At 37.3% G+C, this 22,689-nt stretch overlaps 2 protein-coding genes and 1 long non-coding RNA gene across 3 annotated transcripts; all 3 read right to left on the bottom strand.

Annotated features, from left to right (window-relative positions):
- Positions 1 to 43: 43 nt before the first annotated feature.
- LOC118479226 lies at positions 44 to 1,220 on the bottom strand. The gene is made up of 3 exons (XR_002583361.1): positions 1,132 to 1,220; positions 536 to 589; positions 44 to 232 (listed from the first exon to the last, which is right to left on the bottom strand). It is a non-coding gene; the product is annotated as an uncharacterized LOC118479226 (long non-coding RNA).
- A 561-nt stretch (positions 1,221 to 1,781) lies between these two features.
- On the bottom strand, positions 1,782 to 9,959 carry LOC110921768 (epidermis-specific secreted glycoprotein EP1). Its single transcript, XM_022166117.2, has 2 exons — positions 8,489 to 9,959; positions 1,782 to 1,807 (listed from the first exon to the last, which is right to left on the bottom strand). The coding sequence occupies exon 1, from the start codon at positions 9,934 to 9,936 to the stop codon at positions 8,584 to 8,586; it is 1,353 nt and encodes a 450-aa protein (XP_022021809.1). The 5' UTR covers positions 9,937 to 9,959; the 3' UTR covers positions 1,782 to 1,807; positions 8,489 to 8,583.
- An 8,644-nt stretch (positions 9,960 to 18,603) lies between these two features.
- On the bottom strand, positions 18,604 to 19,722 carry LOC110924787. The gene is made up of 2 exons (XM_022168780.2): positions 19,230 to 19,722; positions 18,604 to 18,938 (listed from the first exon to the last, which is right to left on the bottom strand). Exons 1-2 carry the CDS (start codon positions 19,705 to 19,707, stop codon positions 18,604 to 18,606), a joined length of 813 nt encoding a protein of 270 aa, XP_022024472.1. The 5' UTR covers positions 19,708 to 19,722.
- Between the last annotated feature and the right edge of the window lie 2,967 nt (positions 19,723 to 22,689).

The following is a 22,689-nucleotide window of genomic DNA, read 5'->3' as shown; positions in this document are numbered from 1 at the left end:
TCATGACATACACAACAAAAGATGACCTATTCCTTAGTTTCGAAAACCATTAAGTATGTACGCGCCTACGACAACTTTTCAAAAGTCAACCATGACCAACTAGTTTAAGTACAAAACATAAACATAAGTAACTAGGTAATTTGATATCGACTTTATACAAAATGCGGAGCGCTTGACGGGCTTGAGGTGTGTTCGATTCCGGGCAAGCTTGATAACTAGACATGGGATTTACCTACATGATCACAACATCAAAACATATTAGAACAAGAGTTCCTTCTTTACTCAAGAAATTACCTTACGGACTTGAAATAAACGAGACATTACAAAACTTATGCTAAGCTACTTTCTTTCATACTTCCACGGTAGTGAGTTCCAACGGAACTCCATACCAATCTTTCTAGTCTTACAATTTCATCATTCGACCCATTCAAGAGAAAGGGTCCATTCATATAACATAACCATGCTTGATACCATTTAGTACAAATATGGATAAACACATATCTAAAGTAAAACCCAAATTGTACAAGTAGCGTACCTCGGTCGTGATCACCTTGATGCTTCACTTGATTTGATCCTTCTTCCTTGACGCCTACACATAACCGTTCATCCTTTAATCTATGTTTCATACTCGATTACATACATCAATTGATAGATATTATACACAATTTGGCTCATACTTCTTAAACACATTCAATTCACCTAAAGTTTATAACATACAAGACTAACATCTTTATTTTGGCATTTTATCAAACACTTGGTGTGCACAACATGAATAAAGCATAGGGTACAAGTCTTTCATGCATGATTCTACTAATTCATTCTTAGATCATTAAGTCAACCAAATTTCCCCCAATAATCAACCCAAATCAGTTTCTAATCATTGTTAATCTTACCATTAACAACTCTTACACTTACTATTGCAATATTTAGCATATGATTTCATTCTATGTTCTTCATCCCCACCCTAGTTTAAGTGGGTTTTTGCTAAAAATCACCCAACTATCTAAATTCAAGCATAATTCTTGTTCTATTGTATTTCCCTAACCCTTAAATACACAAATTTCTGCATATTATTATCTTTGGGTCAAAACCCTCATTCTCTAACTCATCAATTTCAGAATTTCGACTTACCTCTTTGCAAAACAAGCTTAGATTACTTGAGAATCGAGTTCATGCAGGTTATTAGGCCTTGATTTCCCTTTCAATCTTGCAAATTTGTAGAACTTAGGGTTTTTTTCTCTTGGTTCCCCCTTTTGATCGATCCCCACAACACACCAGGAGTGTGTTTTTTTTTTTTTGTTTTTCCATTTTTCTTTTAATTGTTTTAATTTAAAACTTTCATTCTTTTAACAAGTTTAGCCCCTTAACTTTCTTAGTTTTTGCTTATTTATCATTAACTTCCTTTTAACAAGTTACTAACATACTAGGTTAAATATAACATGACTAGGCTTTCAAGTAATATAAATAAGTGACATATTTGGGGTGTTACATTAAGGTAAGTGTGACTTTATGTTGGCTATGTAAACCTCTCAACTGACATAATATAGCTTTAGTATTGATACTAAATTCTAATTAATTTCCAGAATATGTAAGGTATCATAAAGCGTGTAACTAGAAGACAACTTTTCATGGTTCTTATAGCCTTAACATTTAGTTTTGTCACTCACTCTCATGTTAGCGCCCGTGGAGGGTGGTGTTCCATGCCCGCACATAGTCTAATAGTCATTCAATTCTAAATGTATTTTTTTTAAGCAGAAGATATATATAACAACCAAACCAACTAATAAAGCTGGAGCATATTATTAATGTAGGAGACCGTTCACAAAATAAATAAAATAACAATTTTCTATTAATAACCAGTCTGATTACAATACATAAAGAGGAACAGAACTAAACAGAAAGAAATGACAATACAAGAAATTGAATTAAAGTAAGAACAGGTTACAAAGAAAAATATGGAATAAAACGAAAAAACGAATGGTGACTGAGGCACGTGAAGATCACGCTTCCCTTAAAACAGATTTCGGGTCACCCAGGTGAACCCGTCTGTTTCCCAGGGTACAACAGCCTAAGCAGATTGTACTGCCGGGATTAGCCTAGCACCTGAAAAAATACCTGAAACAAGAGTTCTCAGGGATTCGAAGTTAGGAAATTCTCTGTGTGTGCTATGAACCATACGAATGTGTAATTTTCAGTGTGTCTTAGACAAAGCACACAACTTGTATATATTCCTGTTTAGAATTCTAACTGAAATGTTATATTGAATACAAAATTCAATAACGAATTCAATGACAATGATGGTCATATTGAATACTGAATTCAATAAAAATTAAGTCTCATATTCAATGAGAACTTAATTCACCTTAACCAGTAGGAATCTAAACAGTTACCAGACCCCTTGCTCAAGCCACACGAACCAAGACGCATCTAAAAAATAGTAAAGGCGGCTCCAAGCGGCGATGCGAGCGTGCGAAGTGCAAAGTGCGCCATCAAAGCGCCACATTGCGCCCATCGCCCTCGTCCCGGTCCCGGTCCCGTGCCCGGGCGCGGGCGCGGGTCGGGTCGGGTGCTTCGCACCCTCCTTGCTACCACTGGGTGTGAGTTGTCATACAAGAATACATTCGTGTAGAGAATTCTAATTATAAATCCATAAAAGATTTATCTCTCCACCCATGTGGGACAAGCTCAATTTCCCACATGTTTATGGTTCCAACACACAAACTTAATGCACAAGATCTCTCATTCATCTTGGCTTAATTATTAAATAATCATTATATTATCTCATAATATAATATTATTTATAAAAATCCCAACAATCCCCCACATGAATGGAGATCGTCCCATATACTCAAGTGTCATGATAAAATTTCAGCGGTTAAGTAATGCAGGATAGGTAGGTTTCCCTTTGAACCCTCCTTTGTGACATATACTTAGTCTCCTAGCGGTTAGCAGACGCGATGTCCTTGAACCAACCCCTTTTTACGTAGACGTTATTACACATCACACATTACTCTTCCTGGTCTGGCTAACCCCTCATAGTTGTGTCCGTTATGGTCATGGAACACTATCCTGGTTCTGCGAGAGCTCTAGGAATTGTGCCCCCAATTCCATTCGAAGCGACCCCACTTCTCTCTAACATAGGTGATTTACAAATCATTAAAAGCCATATGCTTAACCTTTCTTGATATCACTGAATTTAAGTAGGAATGGACTAGGAAGTTTGTAACTCCCTTTGTATGTTGAGGTGCTCCCCCACAGTGACCTCAGTTCGTACAGTTAGGTGGTCCTATTGAACCTAGATCATGGGATCTCCAATCTTCTAGGATATGTTTTCCGTTGTACAAACTTACTCCAAGGGCTTTAAACCATTCCCATCGACGACTTATGTACTACCTCTCTGCTTAAGCCTTTTGTAAGCGGATCCGCAATGTTATCCTTTGACCTCACATAGTCAATCGTGATAACTCCAGTTGAGAGTAGTTGTCGTATCATGTTATGCCGACATCGCATGTGCCTTGATCTGCCATTATACATTGCACTTTGAGCTCTACCAATAGCTGATTGGCAATCACAATGTATGCAAATAGCAGTCAAAGGCTTAGGCCATCTTGGAACATATTCCAAGAATTGACGCAACCATTCTGCCTCTTCTCCAGCTTTATCTAACGCGATAAACTCAGATTCCATCGTGGATCTAGCTATAAGAGTTTGTTTGGACGACTTCCAAGATATAGCCGCTCCTCCAAGGGTAAACACATAACCACTTGTAGATCTAGAATCTTTTGTATCAGATATCCAGTTGGCATCACTGAATCCTTCCACAACAGCTGGATTTTGGCCATAATGCAGTCCATAATTTCTCGTGTATTTCAAATACCTTAAAAATCTTGTCATACCCTTCCAGTGATCTGAACTAGGATTACTAGTATATCTACTTAGCCTACTCACAGCATATGCTAAGTCTGGTCGAGTACATGACATGAGATACATAATACTGCCAATGATCCTTGAGTATTCCAATTGAGCAACACTCTCGCCTCTATTTTTTGACAAATGTTGAGAGGTATCAATTGGAGTTTGAGCTACACTCGTGTCCCCAGGATTGAACTTCTCAAGAATCTTATCCACATAATGAGATTGACTTAGCACCAAACCAGTTTGGGTTCTAATGATCTTTACTCCAAGAATCACATCAGCTACACCCATATCTTTCATGTCAAATCTCGCTTTCAACATGTCTTTAGTAGATCTGATCATCTTATCATCACTCCCAATGATAAGCATATCATCTACATAAAGGCATAAGATCACATAACCCTTAGAAGTGTCTTTCACATAGACACATTTATCGTATTCATTTATTTTGAAACCATTGTTAAGCATAACTTGGTCAAATTTTTGATGCCATTGTTTTGGAGCTTGCTTCAAGCCATATAATGACTTGATGAGTTTACACACTTTGCCATCTTGGCCAGGAACAGAAAAACCCTCTAGTTGCTCCATGTAAATCTCTTCCTCTAATTCCCCATTGAGAAATGCAGTTTTTACATCCATTTGATGTATTTCCAAATTTCTCAAAGCTGCAATTGCAAGCACAAATCTAATTGAGGTTATTCTGGTCACAGGCGAGTATCTGTCAAAATAGTCAAGACCTTCCTTTTGTCTAAACCCTTTGATCACAAGCCTTGCCTTGTACTTGTCGACACAGCCATCAGCTTTCATCTTTTTCTTGAATATCCATCGATATCCAAGTGGCTTGCACCCTAGTGGAAGATCTACTAGCTCCCAAGTATGATTCTGCAAGATAGAATCAATTTCACTCTTGATGGCTTCTTTCCATTGAGGTCCATCTGAAGAGGTAACTGCTTCTCGATAGGTTTGAGGCTCACTCTCAACTATGAATGTAAGAAAGTCAGGCCCAAAGGATTTCTCAGTCCTCTGCCTTTTACTTCTTCTTGGCTCACCCTCTTCAACCTCTAATTTTTCTTGAGTTTCATCTCGAACAGTCTCATCAACCATTGTTGATGAACTTGCATGATTGGTTGTTGAAGAACTCGCATGAGTTTGTACTAACATTGGAAACTCTTCTTCAAAGTAAGTCACATTTCCTGGCCTTGTCTCTATATTAGAGTCCTTGTGCACATCAGGATTCTTGGATTCATATACAAGAAAACGATGTGAGCTACCGTTTTTGGCATATCCAATGAAAATACAATCAACAGTTTTTGGCCCTACTCTAAGTGCCTTAGGGGGTGTAACAATCACCTTGGCCAGGCACCCCCACACTTTCAAGTATTTATAGGATGATTTCTGTCCCCACCACAACTCATGAGGTGTTATGTCCTTATTCTTGAAAGGTATTTTATTTAACAAAAAATTAGCCGACAAAATGGCCTCCCCCCACATGTCCTGGCTCATCCCAGAACTTATCAACATAGCATTCATCATTTCTTTTGGTGTACGATTCTTTCGCTCCGCGATGCCATTTGATTGGGGTGTATAAGGAGGGGTACACTCGTATATTATGCCACTTTTTGCACATAATTCCCCAAATGGTGAAACATATTCACCTCCTCTATCACTTCTCACACGTTTTATTTTCTTGTTGAGTTGATTCTCAACTTCAGCTTTATACAAGATAAACTTGTCAATTGCTTCATCCTTACTCTTAAGTAAGTAAACATAACAATATCTTGTATTGTCATCAATAAAGGTAATAAAATATTTATTACCACCTCTGGTAGGAATTGATTTTAAGTCACACACATCAGTGTGAATCAGATCAAGGGGTTCAGTTATTCTTTCAACTGATTTGAAGGATGATCTTGTTTGTTTGGCTTCAACACATGTTTTACATTTTGTTTTAGAGTCAATGGCAAAAGTTGGTATGTAATCTAATTTAATTAAACGAAGCATCGAATTAAAATTTACATGACCAAGACGTCCATGCCAAACATTAGGAGACTCAACCAAGTAAGCAGAAGTACTAGCACTTTTATTCATGTTTTTCTTAACAGCCATTACATTAAGTTTAAACATGCCATTCTAGGCATAGCCCTTTCCAACAAACATACCACGCTTAGTTAAAACAAAATTATCACTTTCAAAAACCAAACGAAAACCATGCTTGTTAAGCATCCAACCCGACACAAGACTCTTGCGCAGGTCTGGAACATAAAGCACATTCTTCAAAGTGAGCTCTTTCCCAGAAGTCCACTTCAAGATCACATCACCTTCTCCCTTGATATCAGCTGTAGCAGCATTACCCATGTCCAACTTTTCTCCCACCACCTCTTTAAATGTATTAAAGAGGGTCTTATCTGGGCACACATGGCGGGTTGCCCCAGTATCAACCCACCACCCTTTTGGCTCGTTACCCACCAAATTTACCTCCTCCGCCATGGCAGTGAGGTCTGAAATCATGGCCACTAATGGCATACCATCATCATCAACCATAAGAGCCGTGTCACGTTTAGGCTCTTTACATTGGTCAGCACGGTGACCAGTTTGTCCACAGTTGTAACACTTCCCTTTAAAGGGACCAGCCTTCTTCTTCACACCACCTTTCTTTGGCCCAAGGTCAACCCCTTTGTTCTTCCGTTTTCCATTGAACTTGTGGCCTTTGTTACCCTTGTGACCCCTTGAGGATTGACCATGTTCCACAAGGTTCGCTTTTGCAGATGCTTCAACTTGACCTCCTTTGTGTGATATTCTGGTGTCCTCTTCAATACGAAGATGAACCACAAGGTCTTTGATAGTCATTTCCTTTCGCTTATGCTTAAGGTAATTCTTGAAGTCCACCCAACTAGGAGGCAATTTTTCAACAATTGCTGCCACTTGGAATGTTTCACTCAGATTCATCCCTTCTGACAGAATATCACTAAGAATAATCTGCAGTTCTTGGACTTGACTCATCACAGTTTTTGAATCAATCATTTTATAGTCCAAAAACCTAGCCACAACATACTTTTTAGTACTCGCATCCTCAGTCTTGTATTTCCGTTCCAATGACTCCCATAACTCTTTGGCAGTTGGAACCTTGAGATACACGTTATACAGGGCGTCTGATAGGCCATTCAACACATAGTTGCGGCATAGGTACTCAGAGTGTTTCCAAGCATCAACAGCACTCACAGATTGGACATCAGATGTCCCTTCTGTGAGAACAGGAGGAGACTCTGTCAAAAACCTCGCAAGGTTTAGAGTGGTCAGATAGAACAACATCTTTTGTTGCCATCTCTTAAAGTTCAAACCAGTAAACTTCTCTGGTTTTTCAGCATGGTTAGCAACTGCTTGAGCCGCTTGGGTACCAACCAATGGTCCCATGGTAGTGGATGTGGATCCAACGGTGGTTGATGTGGTTGCTGCAACAGTAGCCATTTCTGAAACAAGAATAAAAATTCAATCAGTTTATAGCTGAAACAGATTGGTTTACAGAAAACCAATACAAACTACAAAAGTTTGCTAATGAACAAAACAAACTGATTATAATTTTTTTTTAAACCAAAACAGTGAACGGGTTTCAAAAAATCTGTTTTAAGCTTGTAGGAGACCGTTCACAAAATAAATAAAATAACAATTTTCTTTTAATAACCAGTCTGATTACAATACACAAAGAGAAACAGAACTAAACAGAAAGAAATTACAATACAAGAAATTGAATTAAAGTAAGAACAGGTTACAAAGAAAAATATGGAATAAAACGAAAAAACCAATGGTGACTGAGGCACGTGAAGATCACGCTTCCCTTAAAACAAATTTCGGGCCACCCAGGTGAACCCGTCTGTTTCCCAGGGTACAACAGCCTAAGCAGATTGTACTGCCGGGATTAGCCTAGCACCTGAAAAAATACCAGAAACAAGAGTTCTCAGGGATTCGAAGTTAGGAAATTCTCTGTGTGTGCTATGAACCATACGAATGTGTAATTTTCAGTGTGTCTTAGACAAAGCACACAACTTGTATATATTCCTGTTTTGAATTCTAACTGAAATGTTATATTGAATACAAAATTCAATAACGAATTCAATGACAATGATGGTCATATTGAATACTGAATTCAATAAAAATTAAGTCTCATATTCAATGAGAACTTAATTCACCTTAACCAGTAGGAATCTAAACAGTCACCAGACCACTTGCTCAAGCCACACGAACCAAAGTGCGCCATTAAAGTGCCACATTGCGCCAATTGCCCTCGTCCCGGTCCCGGGACCCGGGCCCAGGCGCGGGTCGGGTGCTTCGCACACTCCTGGCTACCACTGGGTGTGAGTTGTCATACAAGAATACATTCGTGTAGAGAATTCTAATTATAAATCCACAAAAGATTTATCTCTCCACCTATGTAGGACAAGCTCAATTTCCCACATGTTTATGGTTTCAACACACAAACTTAATGCACAAGATCTCTCATTCATCTTGGCTTAATTATTAAATAATCATTATATTATCTCATAATATAATATTATTTATAAAAATCCCAACAATTTATACAACACAAACACACATTGGAAGGTTAGAAACATAATAGTCGCTTTTCTGCTCATCTTAACCTTCTTTATTTCTAGTTTATACAACATCCCGGATCTAGGTAACGGGTGTTTTGATGTACGCCAAACTAGTCGAGTTCCCAACCCTCGTCAATGTTTTCAACTCGTAAGCAATCCAACACCTCGAATTATCCGTGTGATAAAAGTAACCCATACAGTTGCAATCCTTGGTGCAATTGCTCTCGCAATCGCTCTGCTTCACGGGCTCAGTCCCAGCCGTATACTTAACGGTGAAATGATTAACGCCTTTGAGCTGGTAATATTTAAAACCACTCGCGTTACATCCCGGTGACTTGGTGTTGCAATCTTTGCTCCACGCAAACACCCCGTTTGGCGTCGGGCACCCCACACACTGGCTGTCCTCACAAAGCCCAAAGTTGCCACACCGATTTGGTAACTGACACTCGTCTTCAAAGATCATCCCACCCTCATCCTCGCGCCTATCAAACAAAGTGTACAACAAGGTCCACACCGCGTTTCCCCTCACATTTGCACGGTAAGTGTAGAGTCTTAGGTTCCCGTCGATGCCCAATCGGAGATATGATAACGAGCTATTGTACTGAACTTGACCCAAATCTAAAGTAGGAAATTCAAAAGACTGGCCATTTTGAAGATTACACCTGAGTGCGTTAAAGTTGTTCTCTTCGTACTCGGTTTCTTGAATTACCAACGTTGCATTTACAATAGTCACATTTTCTCTATTTAATTCGGGGAACGTGGATGACCAGTAGCGCATGTTATTCTTGTAATACAAAGCCAATCTTTTAGGCTCGATTACGAAGCTATAATCCCCTTCAACGTTGTTGGTAACCGACGCCCTGCTCACGAGCTTGTATGGACCTCCTCTCACCCGAAGACTTTGGCCGATCAAGAGAGTGTCCGTGGGGTAATCAAAGCTTTGCCAGACGAAGTTACCCCTTGAGTCACGAAGCACGACGTTACCATCGGGTAGTATAGCGAAACCGACAACACCCTTATTGGCAGTGTTGGTTTGCCACACAATCTGCCCATCTGCTTCCGCGAGTATAAGGTTTCCATCAGAGCCTAATGAGAAAGTGGCGTTTTCGCGGACTGGTTTACCGCGATTGGCTTCCCAGACCCATCGCATGACCGATTGCGAACGTATTGTCCCCATGCGGAGACCGAGAGTATACGCGTTTGGGGTGGTGTTGTAGAAACATAGTTGGAAAGGGAAGGTAAAGGGCGGAAGTGGACGGTAAGTTGGTGCGTATTCGGAAACAAAGTCTAAGTAGTCGTTACCGAAACTTAAATCGCCTTGGTTGACATAACGGAAGGTTTCGTTGGCCGGAACAACGGCCTCGGAGATCAAGAATGCTCCGAAGAGGAAGCAAATGAAGATAGATGATAGAGAGGAAGAATAAGCAGCCATGGCTACTGGGGACAAGTGTTTGGTGCATTGTATAAGTGATTATGTTATACCTATTTATACAAAATTATATTTTATGATTAAGATACTTTTCAAATAAGACGGTGCCAAAATTGAAAGGACCACGTCATGACGTGCACACTTTGGCAACAAATTCATGTCGAGAAGTGGCCAATTAATCAATCATGGTAAATAGGTATTTTAAAGTGATATAAATAGTCAAATAACTATAAAATTTTGAGAAAATCAGGATAACAAGTGTTATATACATCCCTATGCTTATTTTCATAATAACTTCACATGTATAACTTAAGTATCAACTAGAATTACAACCCGCCGTAATGCGGCGGGGATTCTTTAGTTATAACTAAATCGATTTAGGATGCGAACGTTATGTTGAACCTGTCAAACGGGAAAAAAATAGACGATGTAAAAACGTTCACCCACACATGCACGTTGCGTCGTGTTAACTCGCAAAATTTATAACGAAACGTAAAAGCGTTAAACCAAAGACGCACGTTGCGATGTGTTAAGTCACAAAATTTAGAACGAAGCATAAAGCGAAAAATTTGCAGAAAATGAAAACTATAAAGGACCAAAGTTGAAAGTAAAAGAAGTTGTGAGGATGGATTGCAAAAGATAAAAAGTTTTGTGTTAAAAGTAAAAAAAACAAATAGTTTTGGGTTAAAAGTAATTTATGAAATAGTTTTGAGTGAATAATAAAAAAATCAAGTTTTTTTTTTTTTTTTTTGTAAAACCCCCAAAGCGAAGGTTACAACAACCATATGTATAACCTTTTTTCTTTGAAAAACCCCAAAGCGGAGCTTGACCAAAAGTTCCGCATGGGCGGAAAGTGGTTAAATCGCAAAAGATGGAAGCATTTGAATTAGAAATGAAAAATCAAATTAATCAAAGGGGTTAAATTGTATAAGATGGAAACTTTTGAATTAGAAATGATAAATCAAATTAATTAAAAGGGTTAAATTACCAAATATTAAAACTTTAAACTCAAATTGTCAAAGATTAAAACTTTAGGGTTAAAAAGGAAATAAAGATTAAAACTTTAAACTTAACTTGCCAAAGATTGAAACTTTAGGGTTAAAAATGAAAATTCCAAATTTTTTTGAAAACCTCCCAAAGCCAATCCTACAACTATAATATGCATAAAATAGTTGCTTATTAATAAGGTTTTAATATCTAGTCCTCTATCTTCGAGAATATGATATACTTCACATGGCACCATGCGCGAGCTTTTATTGTTGTGTGATAACATCCTACGCATACCAACTCAGGGCCGTCTATCAGGGGGTGCAGGAGGTGCTTACGATCAGGGCCCAAATCAATATAGGGCCCGAAAATTTTTTAAAATTTATATATATATATATATATATATATATATATATATATATATATAGAGAGAGAGAGAGAGAGAGGAAGGTTAACGTACATTACGGCTTAACGTACATCATGTACGACAGGTAATTACGCACGTTCATTTTAAAATCACGCACGTTATAACTCAAAATCCAAAATCACGCATGTTGAAACACAATAATCATGCATATTGAAAACATTAATCACGCATATTATATAACAAATCACGCACGTTGTTGTACGTGAAGTACGTTAAGCCGTAATGTACGATATACTTTTTACATATATATATATATTATATATATATAGGACAAAGATCTGTTAGGAACCACCCTTTATTGCGGGAACCAATGTGAACACAACCAAAAATGGCTAAAAATAGCTAAAAAACACACAATTTTTTTTTAATATTTTTTATGTTAAAATCGCTACATTTAGTAGCAAAAAAAAAATCTTTTTTAGATTTTTTTATTTTTTTAGATTTTTTTATGTTTTTTGGGAGTTTAGTTTTTAGCATTTTAGCTTGGGGGGGGGGGGGGTAGGTTTTTTGGGGAGTGGGGGGGTTTAGGTTTTTTTTTTGGGGGGGGGGGTGGGGGTTGGGTTTTTTTTAGGTTTTTTTAGCTATTTTAGGTTGTGTTCACATTGGTTCTCGCGGTTTTCGCAATAAAGGTGGTTCTCGCATGAAACTAACCCTACATATATATATATATATGTATGTATATATATATATATGGGGTCAGGATAATTTCAAGAACCATAAATATTTACAGAACTCGCGGAACTCCTAATAAACAATCTTTTTATTATGTTTAGGATAATTTTATCATTTATTATGTGTATTTTTACGATTACATACATGTTAAGAGTAATTTTATCATTTTTATATGTAATTTTATAATTACACATATGTAAACTAGTTTTTTTACATATATGTAATTAGTTATGACACATATATATAATTTTGGCAATTAAACATATGTAAACTATTTTTAACATTTATGTAATCAAAGAAATACATATAATAAATGATAAAAAGATCCTAAATATAAAAACTTATATATAAAATGATTGTTTATTAAGAGTTCTGAAAGTTCTGTAATTATTTAGAGTTCTGAAATGAACTCAACCCTATATATATATATATATATATATATATATATATATATATATATATATATATATATATATATATATATATATATATATATATATATATATATATAAGGGAAGGTTCTATGCTGAACACTAAATTTTGTGAGAACAAAATGAATCACTCATTTTTTTAATACTAAAACCCTAAAAAGTAAATGAAAATGTTATAAATGTAAGATTTATTGTTTCTCACACTAGAATTTAAAACAAAATATGAAAAGATCTTCACTTTTTAAATAACATACACACATGTAGGTTATGTGTAAGCTAAATTACCTACATGTACTAGACTATGTGTGTGGAAAATATATGATTTTTTATGTATATATATATATATATATATATGAATGTAAAAAACATAAAATTTAAGAAATATGAACCTAAAATCTCAAAATTTAGTGACTTATATATATATATATATATATATATATATATATAGAGTGGGGATCCTACGAAAAGTGTGTTTTTCCTAAAAAGTGTAAAAAGTCATAAAACACAATAATTTTAGGCATAAAACACACCTAAAACTCACAAATAATAGAATGAATATTACTAAAACACCATATACAAACTCTAATAGTCCATAAAAACTTCAAACACACCATCGTAGAACTATGAATATAAAACACACAATGCTAAACAACATAAAACACAATAATATTTGTCATTCCACAAAATCAGAGGCTTAACATCTAAAACACAACATAAAACCCACATACATGATGTTTTAGTAATCTTCATTATATTATTTGTGGGTTTTTGGTGTGTTTTATGTTTGACATTATGGTGTTTTATGACTTTTTACACTTTTTAGGAAATTTGGACTTTCTGGCCAACTCCTATCCTATATATATATATATATATATATATATATATATATATATATATATAGGGGAAGGTTCATTGGGGAACACTAAAAAAGTGGGGAACAGCGGGGAACCGACTCAAACAAACTCCAATTGGACACATTTCAGCGATGTTGGAACCGACTAGTCGAACCCTAACTAAGATCTTTTAACCCTAAACCCTAAATCCTAACTTCTAAACTCTAAACCCTAAAGCTAAAAAATAAGGCTAAAACCTAAGCTAAACCGTAAAATCTAAACTATAAACCCTAAAAGCTAAACCCTAAAGGCTAAACCTAAAGCTAAACCCTAAAGCTAAACCCTAAACCCTAAAAGTAAACCATAAATCCTAAAGCTAAACCCTAAGGCTAAACCCTAAAGCTAAACCCTAAAAGCCAAACCCTAATATATTTAGGGTTTAGGGGTTATGATTTAGGGTCAAGAGATCTTAGTTTGGGTTCGATGAGCCGGTTCCAACGCCGCTGGAATGAGTCCAATCGGAGTTCGTTTGAGTCGGTTCCTCACTATTCCCCACTTTTTTAGTTTTCCCCAATGAACCCCACACTATATATATATATATATATATATATGGTGGGGTTCTAGAATGAACACTGGTGTATTTTTGAACTGAGTGAACAAATCCTGGCCATTGATTTGCACTTGTGTATTGATAATCAAGGGCTAGGATTAGTTCACACATTTCACTATCAAGAGGGTTGTTCACAAATGAACCTGACCTTATATATATACACACACACACTTAAAAAAATTCTGGATGTTTGTATAAATAAGGGTCTGCTAAAAGACCCAAAGTTTTTTAAATAAGGGGCTATTTAAAAGTTTTAAAAAATGGCCCAATTAACAAGCCAAAGTGACTAGTCTAAACAAAAATAAGGGCCTGCTAGATCAGGGAAAGGAAACAAAATGTCGCACTGTCGCAGACAGTATAGTATATCGCACAGGGAATTGGGACGAGGGAAACTGGAAACAAAACGTCGATTATCATTCGATTAGATCAGGTAATTTCACAATTTCGCAATAATTTAGACTTTCAGTGATTCAGTCGCAGCACGGTAGCAGTGAGGAGATTTGCGAATAGGGCCCAAATTTGTTTTATCTATTTCATAACAATTATCGTAGTATTATGGGTTTTTAGTATTTATATATTTGATTGAATGATTTATGAGTTTATATAATATGAACATTTGCGAATATGGCCCAAATTTTTTATCTCGAACAGGGCCAAAATTTTTTTTGTGATTTTCGTAGACGTCCCTATACCAACTATACAATGTCTAATCTACTTGAGCCTTGTGTCGCACAGATTAATAATTTCAAACACCTACCATGCCGACAGTTGAGGATAAAATTGAAGTAGTATCCAAATGACAGACTGCCCTTTGAAACCATTATAGAGCTTTACAATGGTTATAAACTGTAATAATCATGTTATGTTATTCACCGTCTTAACCTAGCATATGTTATAGTTTGTATAGCTGTTGGTTATGAACGTTAAAATTCTGATTATTAATTCGCTATGGTTTACTAACAACTATCATCTTTTAAAAGGTTGTCATGATTTCTAATGTATTAGCATATATATTTTTCTTGTCGGATATAGGTTATGAAGTTTTTTATGTTGGATATCCCATATCTTTATCGTTTTAATTAGTTAAGATTTTGTTATATATAAACTTTAAAAAGCTAGATTAAAGCCTGACCAACTCAAAATCGACACGCACGTAATTTGTTATGGGGCATGCATGATTGAAGTAGGACAAAAGTAACATCAATTTCCACCGATAGATTTTGATATGTCACTACCAAATCAGTTATATAGGGTCACACTATAGTGACATCAACTATGATTTTTTGTTATTAATAGGTAACTTATTCATTCATTCATTCTCTCAAACTTTCACTTACATTTGTACTTTTCAGTATTCAATTTTTTAATATTAGTACTTATTCTCACATTAGAGATTTGTCACAGAAAAAACCATCTTCCTATGCAGGTTACAGGAAAAACCCTCAACCAAGACTCATAATTCTAACCCAACTAGGAATTCAAGCAAAACAATTAAATAACTAAGCCAAATTTATCTCTATAAGACTATCTTCAACGCTACGGGTGCCCTTAAGCATCCTTAGCTGTCACATCATCTGTCACATCATATTCTTACAAATCCTTAAAAACCTTTATTTCATCTCCAACCCTACAAATATTCTTACTCTATTCCCACCTCGTCACCTACTCACTACACACAATTCCTAAATAAAAGTTTTTACTTTTTTAGTATGGGTCCACCTTATCACCAAAATACAAACATGGATCCATAATTAAGAGTTTCAAATGGCACCATTGCTCCAATAGTAAGGGCATGTAAAGGCTTCTAAGACCGTGGGGTATGGTGGGGCTTGGGTTGGGGGCATGAGTTGACACGTGGAGTTCGAGCCCCCCACCGGTGAGTGACGTGTCCGTGGGGTATCGCGGGGCTTGGGTTGGGGCGTGGCTTGGCAGTTTATTTAAAAAAAATACAAAAAATTAAAAAAAATACATACAACATTAAAAAAAACCTAAAATTTTATTAATTACAAAATAAAAAAACCTAAAAACGATTACAAAATAAAAAAAAACTAAAAATTACAAAAAAAAACCTAAAAACGATTACAAAACAAAAAAAAAACCCTAGAGCGTTAGGCAAATTTCAAAAAGCGCGAGCTTGTCGAACGGCTTTCGCTCCTTGCCCCGAAACTTAATGTTCGCCACCGCCACCCGGTCCTCGTGGCTTAACTAACCGCTCGGAACGGCTTCGTAGTAGGTTCGTAGTAGGCCTTGAAACGATCAAGCTTGGGCCGTAGCTCGCGCCATTTATGTTGGCACGCGTTTAAGTTGTGCCGGTCGTGTCCGACGTTATGTCGGTAGCTTGCGAAGGCTTCCGGCCAATATCGTGTTTGGCCGGGTTGTCGCCCCTTCATAGCGTCAAGGGCGTAGCTTAAGAGGGGTCGGGAGGGGCGTCCGACCCCCCGGACTTTTCGCTCAATAGTGTTATATATGTAGTTTTCGTGTAGAAATTTTTGGGTATACACGTTTTCGACCCTCGGTTCAATAGAAATTTTTGGGTATATACGTTTTCGACCCCCCCGTTTTCATGGTCAAGCTTCGCCACTCCATAGCGTCAACGACGCTTGTGACGAGAGCTAGCTCTTCTTCGTGGGTCCAAGAGGCCATCTTCTTCGGGTTGGGGTAGCGGGTTCGTGGGATCAAGTGGGTTTTGGTTGGGGTAGCGGTGGACAACGATTGTTTGGGTTGGGGTAGCCGGTGGGTTTGGGGTTATATATATAGGGGATGTTGACTGTTGGGGGTTGGGGTCACCGCTTGGCTTGGCCAAACGGTTACAATTTAAAATTCAAACACCCCGCCATGACATGGCTAACAAAGCGAATAGGAGGCCGCCACATCGGATCGCTAGCCCGCCCCACGCATGGCTTCAAACCAAAGCCTCAAGGGCCACGCCTCAACCCAAGCCCACCCAGGATGATGACTTAGACGTTTTCCCCTAACCTACGCCCTAACACAAGCCTCATACCCACAGTATAAGGATAAAGATGTTAAGAATACATTGAAGATAGTCTAAAAACTCCAATGGTGGATTGACACAAATCCAAAACTCAAACAAACTAATTTAATAAACATAGTGATTATACTAGACTTTTAGACTATGACAAGATTAGCACATCGTTCTTACACCGAAACGTCTTCTCATATCACATCACATGTAGAAATTAATTTAAAAACCGAGTTCAACTGTTTCATGTCACCTTTGCTTGGTGGACGGTTATCATTTGAAAGTATATATTTACCAGGGGTAAATTTGTCATAAACTAAAAAAGTATTCTTGTTGTTTTTGTAAGATCTTGTATCTTCACTTCAATCTGGTGTTTCTGTTCTTCATATCGGCTATAAAATTTTCAAATGCTACAACTTTTAATATCTTCTTTGAAATTCAAGCTTGTTTACCTGTTTTTTAATTGTTTCGGTTTGGTAGATATGATATTAAAAATATTAAGATAGGTATATATGAAATCTGAACAGTTTTAAGTTAAAAGAAAATAAAACCATTCAATTTTTTCAACCACCAGTTTGCCGCATATGGGCACCGCAGATCAAGACTTTCACTAACGTTTGTATATTTAGGTGATGTAAGACGTGATAATATTTGCGCCACTACCTAAGCTTAAATATTGCGGTTTAAAACAATTTACAAATTATATTTTCAGATAAGGTGACAGCAATGTATATTGCCGGTCTTTCCAGACAATCCGAGTTATTACTCATGCATAGGAGGAGGAGCGAGCACATGTTGATTGATCCAGTTATCAACATGGCACCACCAAAATGGTAAACTGTCACAACTACATTAACTTTTGTGATATCCAAAGTACATAGTTTCATTTTCGAGATATTCATTTTCATTACTATATAAAAATTAATTTCAACAACTGCCACATTTTTATATTTTTGTCATTCAAGATAAGTTGATAACATACATACATTAGGCTAGAGGGTATGGTGATATCCTATCTTTGGAGGACCATCCGCCACCTAGGCGCCACGTCATAGTTCTCCCAAAAATGCTGCATCACCTTAAACTAGAGGGTATGGGAGGATGGTTCTAGTCATAGTCCTCCCCACCATTTATATATATATTTTTTTAATCTTCTATATTTTTTTAATCTTCTATTTTTTTAACATTTAAAAAATAAACTAACAAAATATTTTCATTAATATTAAAACAACATTATATAAACTTAAAAAAAAACAAACATAGACTTAAATAATAATATGCTTCTTCATGATGTCGTTTTGAAGTTTTTTCAACATCGAACGTTTCGGCTCGGGATACTGATCGACATCCATGGTTATCATTTCCCATTACTTGAGCCGAATTTTTTCATCCGAAATTCTGATTTTCTCATTCGACAATCGGACCTTCTCGCGTAACTTTTCTTCCGCTACACGAGTTTTTTCTTCGACGGCCCGCTCCTTCGCCTTCGTCTTTTGGGCCGAGACTTCGTTGTACATTTTTAAGTTTTCCATAAACTCTTCCATCTCCGGGTCCAACTTTTCCTTTTCTTTCCCCTTGGCCCGCTCCTTCTTTGATTTGTCTCGGTCCGGTGGACGCTCCGCTTCATGTACGGCGTACTCCTCTTCGTCAAAGTCGGCTTCATCATTGAAGTTTATATAACACCTCGCGTCATATCCACCGGCGCTAGAACTACTCGTTTCCGATATTTTTTAGCGTTTCGCCATCTCCACCTCGTTAGGAATCGGCGACCATTTCGGTTCCTTTTTCATAATTTCCCACGCGCGAACGTGAGCAAAGTTGGTATTAGCATTGTTCGACTTATAGTTGTCCAACGCTTTTTTGAAAATATCGTCGTCGCTCATGCCGCTACGACGCCCACTTGTATATATTTTATTATATTCCTCGCAAAACCTATTGACGGCCGAGTTCAATTTCCGCCACTTTGACGACACCGAGTCAATATCACGATACGGGCCTTGGTCCATAAGTTCGAGGAACTTCGCCAAAACCTTGGACCAAAACCCGTCACCCGTTTGGTTATTACCTATAATAAAACAAACAAAATATATTAAAGTTAAACAAATTAAAAAATATAAACTGTTAAAAAAATAAAAGTTATAAACTGTTGACTTATAAACTTATAAAAAAATAAACAAACTTTAAAAATACGATTTAAATAAAAAAATAAAAAATAATCAAACTGTTGACCATCAAATTTAAATAAAAAAAATAAACAAACTTTAAAAATTTATAAACTGTTAAAAAAAATTTAGAAAAATATACTTAAAAAAAGTATAAACCTTAAAAAAAAGATAAACCTTAAAAAAATACGAACCTTTTGTCTTGTTGTTAGACGTGGCTATGAAAGCCTTGGCTAAGGCTTCTTCTTCGATTGGCGTCCACTTAGTCGACTTCGGTTTGGACGATTGATCACCAACCACTTGCTTGCCTTTGTTTCGTTTTCCTTTTCCTTTAGTCGGTTGGGTTTCGGGAACAACCTCCACATCGTCGTCGGGTTCGGGTTGTTGAAAGGGTTGCATCGGGATTGGTTGGGGTTGAACGGGTGGTGTCGGATTCGGTGGGAAATTATAAGCACCCCGCAACATCATTTGTTGAATGGCTTGATTTTGAGAGAATTGAGCGAATTGGTTTGGCGAGTGTTGGAATGATGCAAACGCATTTGATGAATATTGCGAGAATTGGTTCGGTTCTACCGTCGGATAATATGCCGGAACCGAGAAAACATTAGGTTGGGTCGGGTTGTTGGGATTGTTCGGGTTGTTCGGATTGTTCGGGTTGTTGAAGGGTTCCATTTTCTATAGAGTATGATGTTTATAAAAGTGGAAAGAAGATTTATAAAAAATAATTGAGAGAGATGAAATTTTGGGTTAGATTTGTGAATGGAGGTGAAAATGGAAATGAAATATATATATATTTGAAAATATGACCGTTTGTTTTTTTTTTTTTTTTGAAAAAAGGAAATTTATTTTTTTTTAAACGGTAACTTTTCATTATAGGGCCCACAAATCGATCCGTGGCCAACGTCCGGATACCGACGAAAGGAACCGGGGAGGGGGGGGGGGGCGCAGTTGACGGCATCGCAGACAGGGGACGGGAGAGGGGAACTTGCCATACCATGTAGCCTAACATGTACATTTATTATAGTAGCGAGATTTAAATTTTACTTATTAAATTGCTGATTTATTGATGCATTACTAAAACACGTAGACGTGCATTTATATATAGACATTACACTTGTTGCTATTCATTGGACTCTCCAACCCATGAATGTGGACATAAATTTTTTTTGAACGGCCAACAAACTCAATCCCGAGTACTTTCGGGGCACCCACTGGACAAACGGAGTACTCTGAGAGTAACCCGAGTCCACCACCAATTCCGGGACATAAATTAATTTTCTTTTTGAAAATTGACATAAATTAAATATAACATCATTAAAGAAGTTTAATAAATTTAAAGAAAAATAGCACAAATATACCACAAACATTTACCATCTTTAAAAAGGTTTGATGAATTTAAAGAGAAAGACACAGGTATAAAAAAGATTGGTACTTAGGCTCAGTGGCGGAGCTTGACCAAAAATTTCGAAGGTGCATAAAGTGATAGGACCCAATTTTTTTTTCCTATCGTTATGTTTCGGGTCGGGTCTGCTATCGATCCGGGTCAGGTCAAATAATAATAGTTCCAAATAAAACAAAAAATTTTCATTCATTCAAAGGATCCGTTCTAACACATAAAAACTTGCAATTAAGTTTATTGTGTGGTGGGTAATCTAGGGTTAAGCAAATAAGAGTTAAAATATATTTACAAAACTTCTCATCACTTGTATACAAAGTGGTAATAAACTTTACTTTAACTTATATATTGTATAAATATTTAGGATATATAAAGTGGTAATGAAGTTTACTTTAATTTATATATTGTATACATAATTAGGAAAAATAATTGAGGAGAGGCGATTCTATATAATTTTTAAAATTTCCGGACAAAAAATCGGAACTTATACACTTCTACCCGAAACATTGGGGTGGGCGGGTGCACCCCCGGGCACCAAGTAACCTCCGCCACTGCTTAGGCTATGGGGTATAGGGCTTGGGTTGGGGGAAAACGCCCAAGTCACCACCTCGGGTGGGCTTGAGTTGGGGCGTGGCCCTTGGGGCTTTGCTTTCAAGCCGGGCGTGGGCGGTATGGCCATGCTAGCTGGCTGCCTCCCATTCGCTCATCCGTCACGTCATAGCGGAGTATTCAAATTTTGAATTTAAAATTCAAACGGTTTGGGGGAAAAGCAAACCGCCACCCGGGTCTCCCAACAACCCCTCTATATATTGTAACCCCCAACTCACTGATCCCCCCATCCCACGAACCCAACCCCACCGACTACCCACCACTGGTCCGCCCATCCACGAACCCAACCCCACCGACTAACCCACTGGTCCCCCCATCCCACGAACCCGCTATGGCATCCTGGACCCATGAAGAAGAAATGGCTCTCGTGACAAGCGTCGTTGACGCTATGAAGAGATGGCCAACGGACCAAACAAAATATTGGGTGAAAGCATTCGCAGCCTACAGACATAACGTCGGTAACGACCGCCACAACCTCAACGCATGCCAACATAAATGGCGCGAGCTACGGCCCAAGCTCGAGCGTTTCAAGGCTTACTACGAAGCCGTTCCGGGCGGCGAGTTGAGCCACGAGGACCGGGTGGCGGTGGCGAACATAGAGTTTCGAGTCAAGGAGCGAAAGGCGTTCAACAAGATCGACCTTTTTGAAATTTATTTAACGCTCTAGGTTTGTTATTTTGTAATTTTTAGAAATTATGTAATTTTTAGGATTATGTAATTTTTAAAATTTCAATGAAGTTGTAGGTTTTTTTTTATAAATGTTGTGTGATTTTTTATAAATTTTTTGTATTTTTTTTTAATATTCTGCCACCGGTGCACCCAACCCAAGCCCAACCCACGCCCCACCATACCCCGCGGACACGTAAACCAGGCGATGGGGGGCTCCCATTCCACGTGTCAACAAATGCCCCAACACAAGCCCAACCCAAACCTCACCATACCCCATGGTGTTAAGAGTGCTTGTTTAAAGAGTTCAGCATCTCAGAGAATTCACAATAGTTTCTAAAAACACTTCACATCAGAACTATCAAATATACACCTATTTTTACAATTTAAAATTGCTACAATAGCTTTTTATATACAAAAACCTACTATTTTTACAATTTAAAAATAGTTTTCATCATATTTCCTCCTATTGCTTAAGACCTGTAACCGACTAGACCCGAACTCATCAAGATTAAACCCAAGAGGTGCTTCCTTCTCGTCTATAGTCCCTATGCGGAGACCTAGAGTGTAGGTGTTTGGGGTGGTGTTGTAGAAATAGAACTGGAAATAAGGATAGTGGAAGTGGACGAAGTGTTGGTGCATTTTCGGTTAATTCAATGGTTCCGAATTTGCCTTCATTGACGTATTAGGAAGCAGAAGAAGATGAATGAAAGAGAATCATGATAAACAGCAATGTCGACTAGTGACCTATTTTAGATGCATGGATAATGGTTTATGCCTAATTATGCGAATACAAAAATACAAGTCTTACTTAAATATTCATTCGACAAAGATTTTAAATATAACTGTTTGATCATTATAAATCATGGCTTTTAAATAAAGGGCTAATTAGTTAAATGCCAATGAAGCAAACGTGTTATAGTCACCCACCATTAGTGCATCTTTCGTCCTATTAGTGGTCAACTAAAATAAACAGAAATTCA

This window comes from Helianthus annuus, chromosome 11 (genome assembly GCF_002127325.2).
Source record: "Helianthus annuus cultivar XRQ/B chromosome 11, HanXRQr2.0-SUNRISE, whole genome shotgun sequence".
Taxonomy (NCBI): Eukaryota; Viridiplantae; Streptophyta; class Magnoliopsida; order Asterales; family Asteraceae; genus Helianthus; species Helianthus annuus.
Note: the sequence above shows the minus strand (reverse complement) of the source record. Positions and strands in the feature narration are given on the sequence as shown.

Excerpts from the sequence above, each read along its gene's own strand:
- LOC110921768 (XM_022166117.2), bottom strand. The coding sequence starts at position 9,936 with ATGGCTGCTTATTCTTCCTCTCTATCATCTATCTTCATTTGCTTCCTC.
- LOC110924787 (XM_022168780.2), bottom strand. The coding sequence starts at position 19,707 with ATGGAACCCTTCAACAACCCGAACAATCCGAACAACCCGAACAATCCC. Across the intron at positions 18,939-19,229 it reads GTCTAACAACAAGACAAAAG|GTAATAACCAAACGGGTGAC; the intron begins GTTCGTATTTTT and ends GTTTTATTATAG.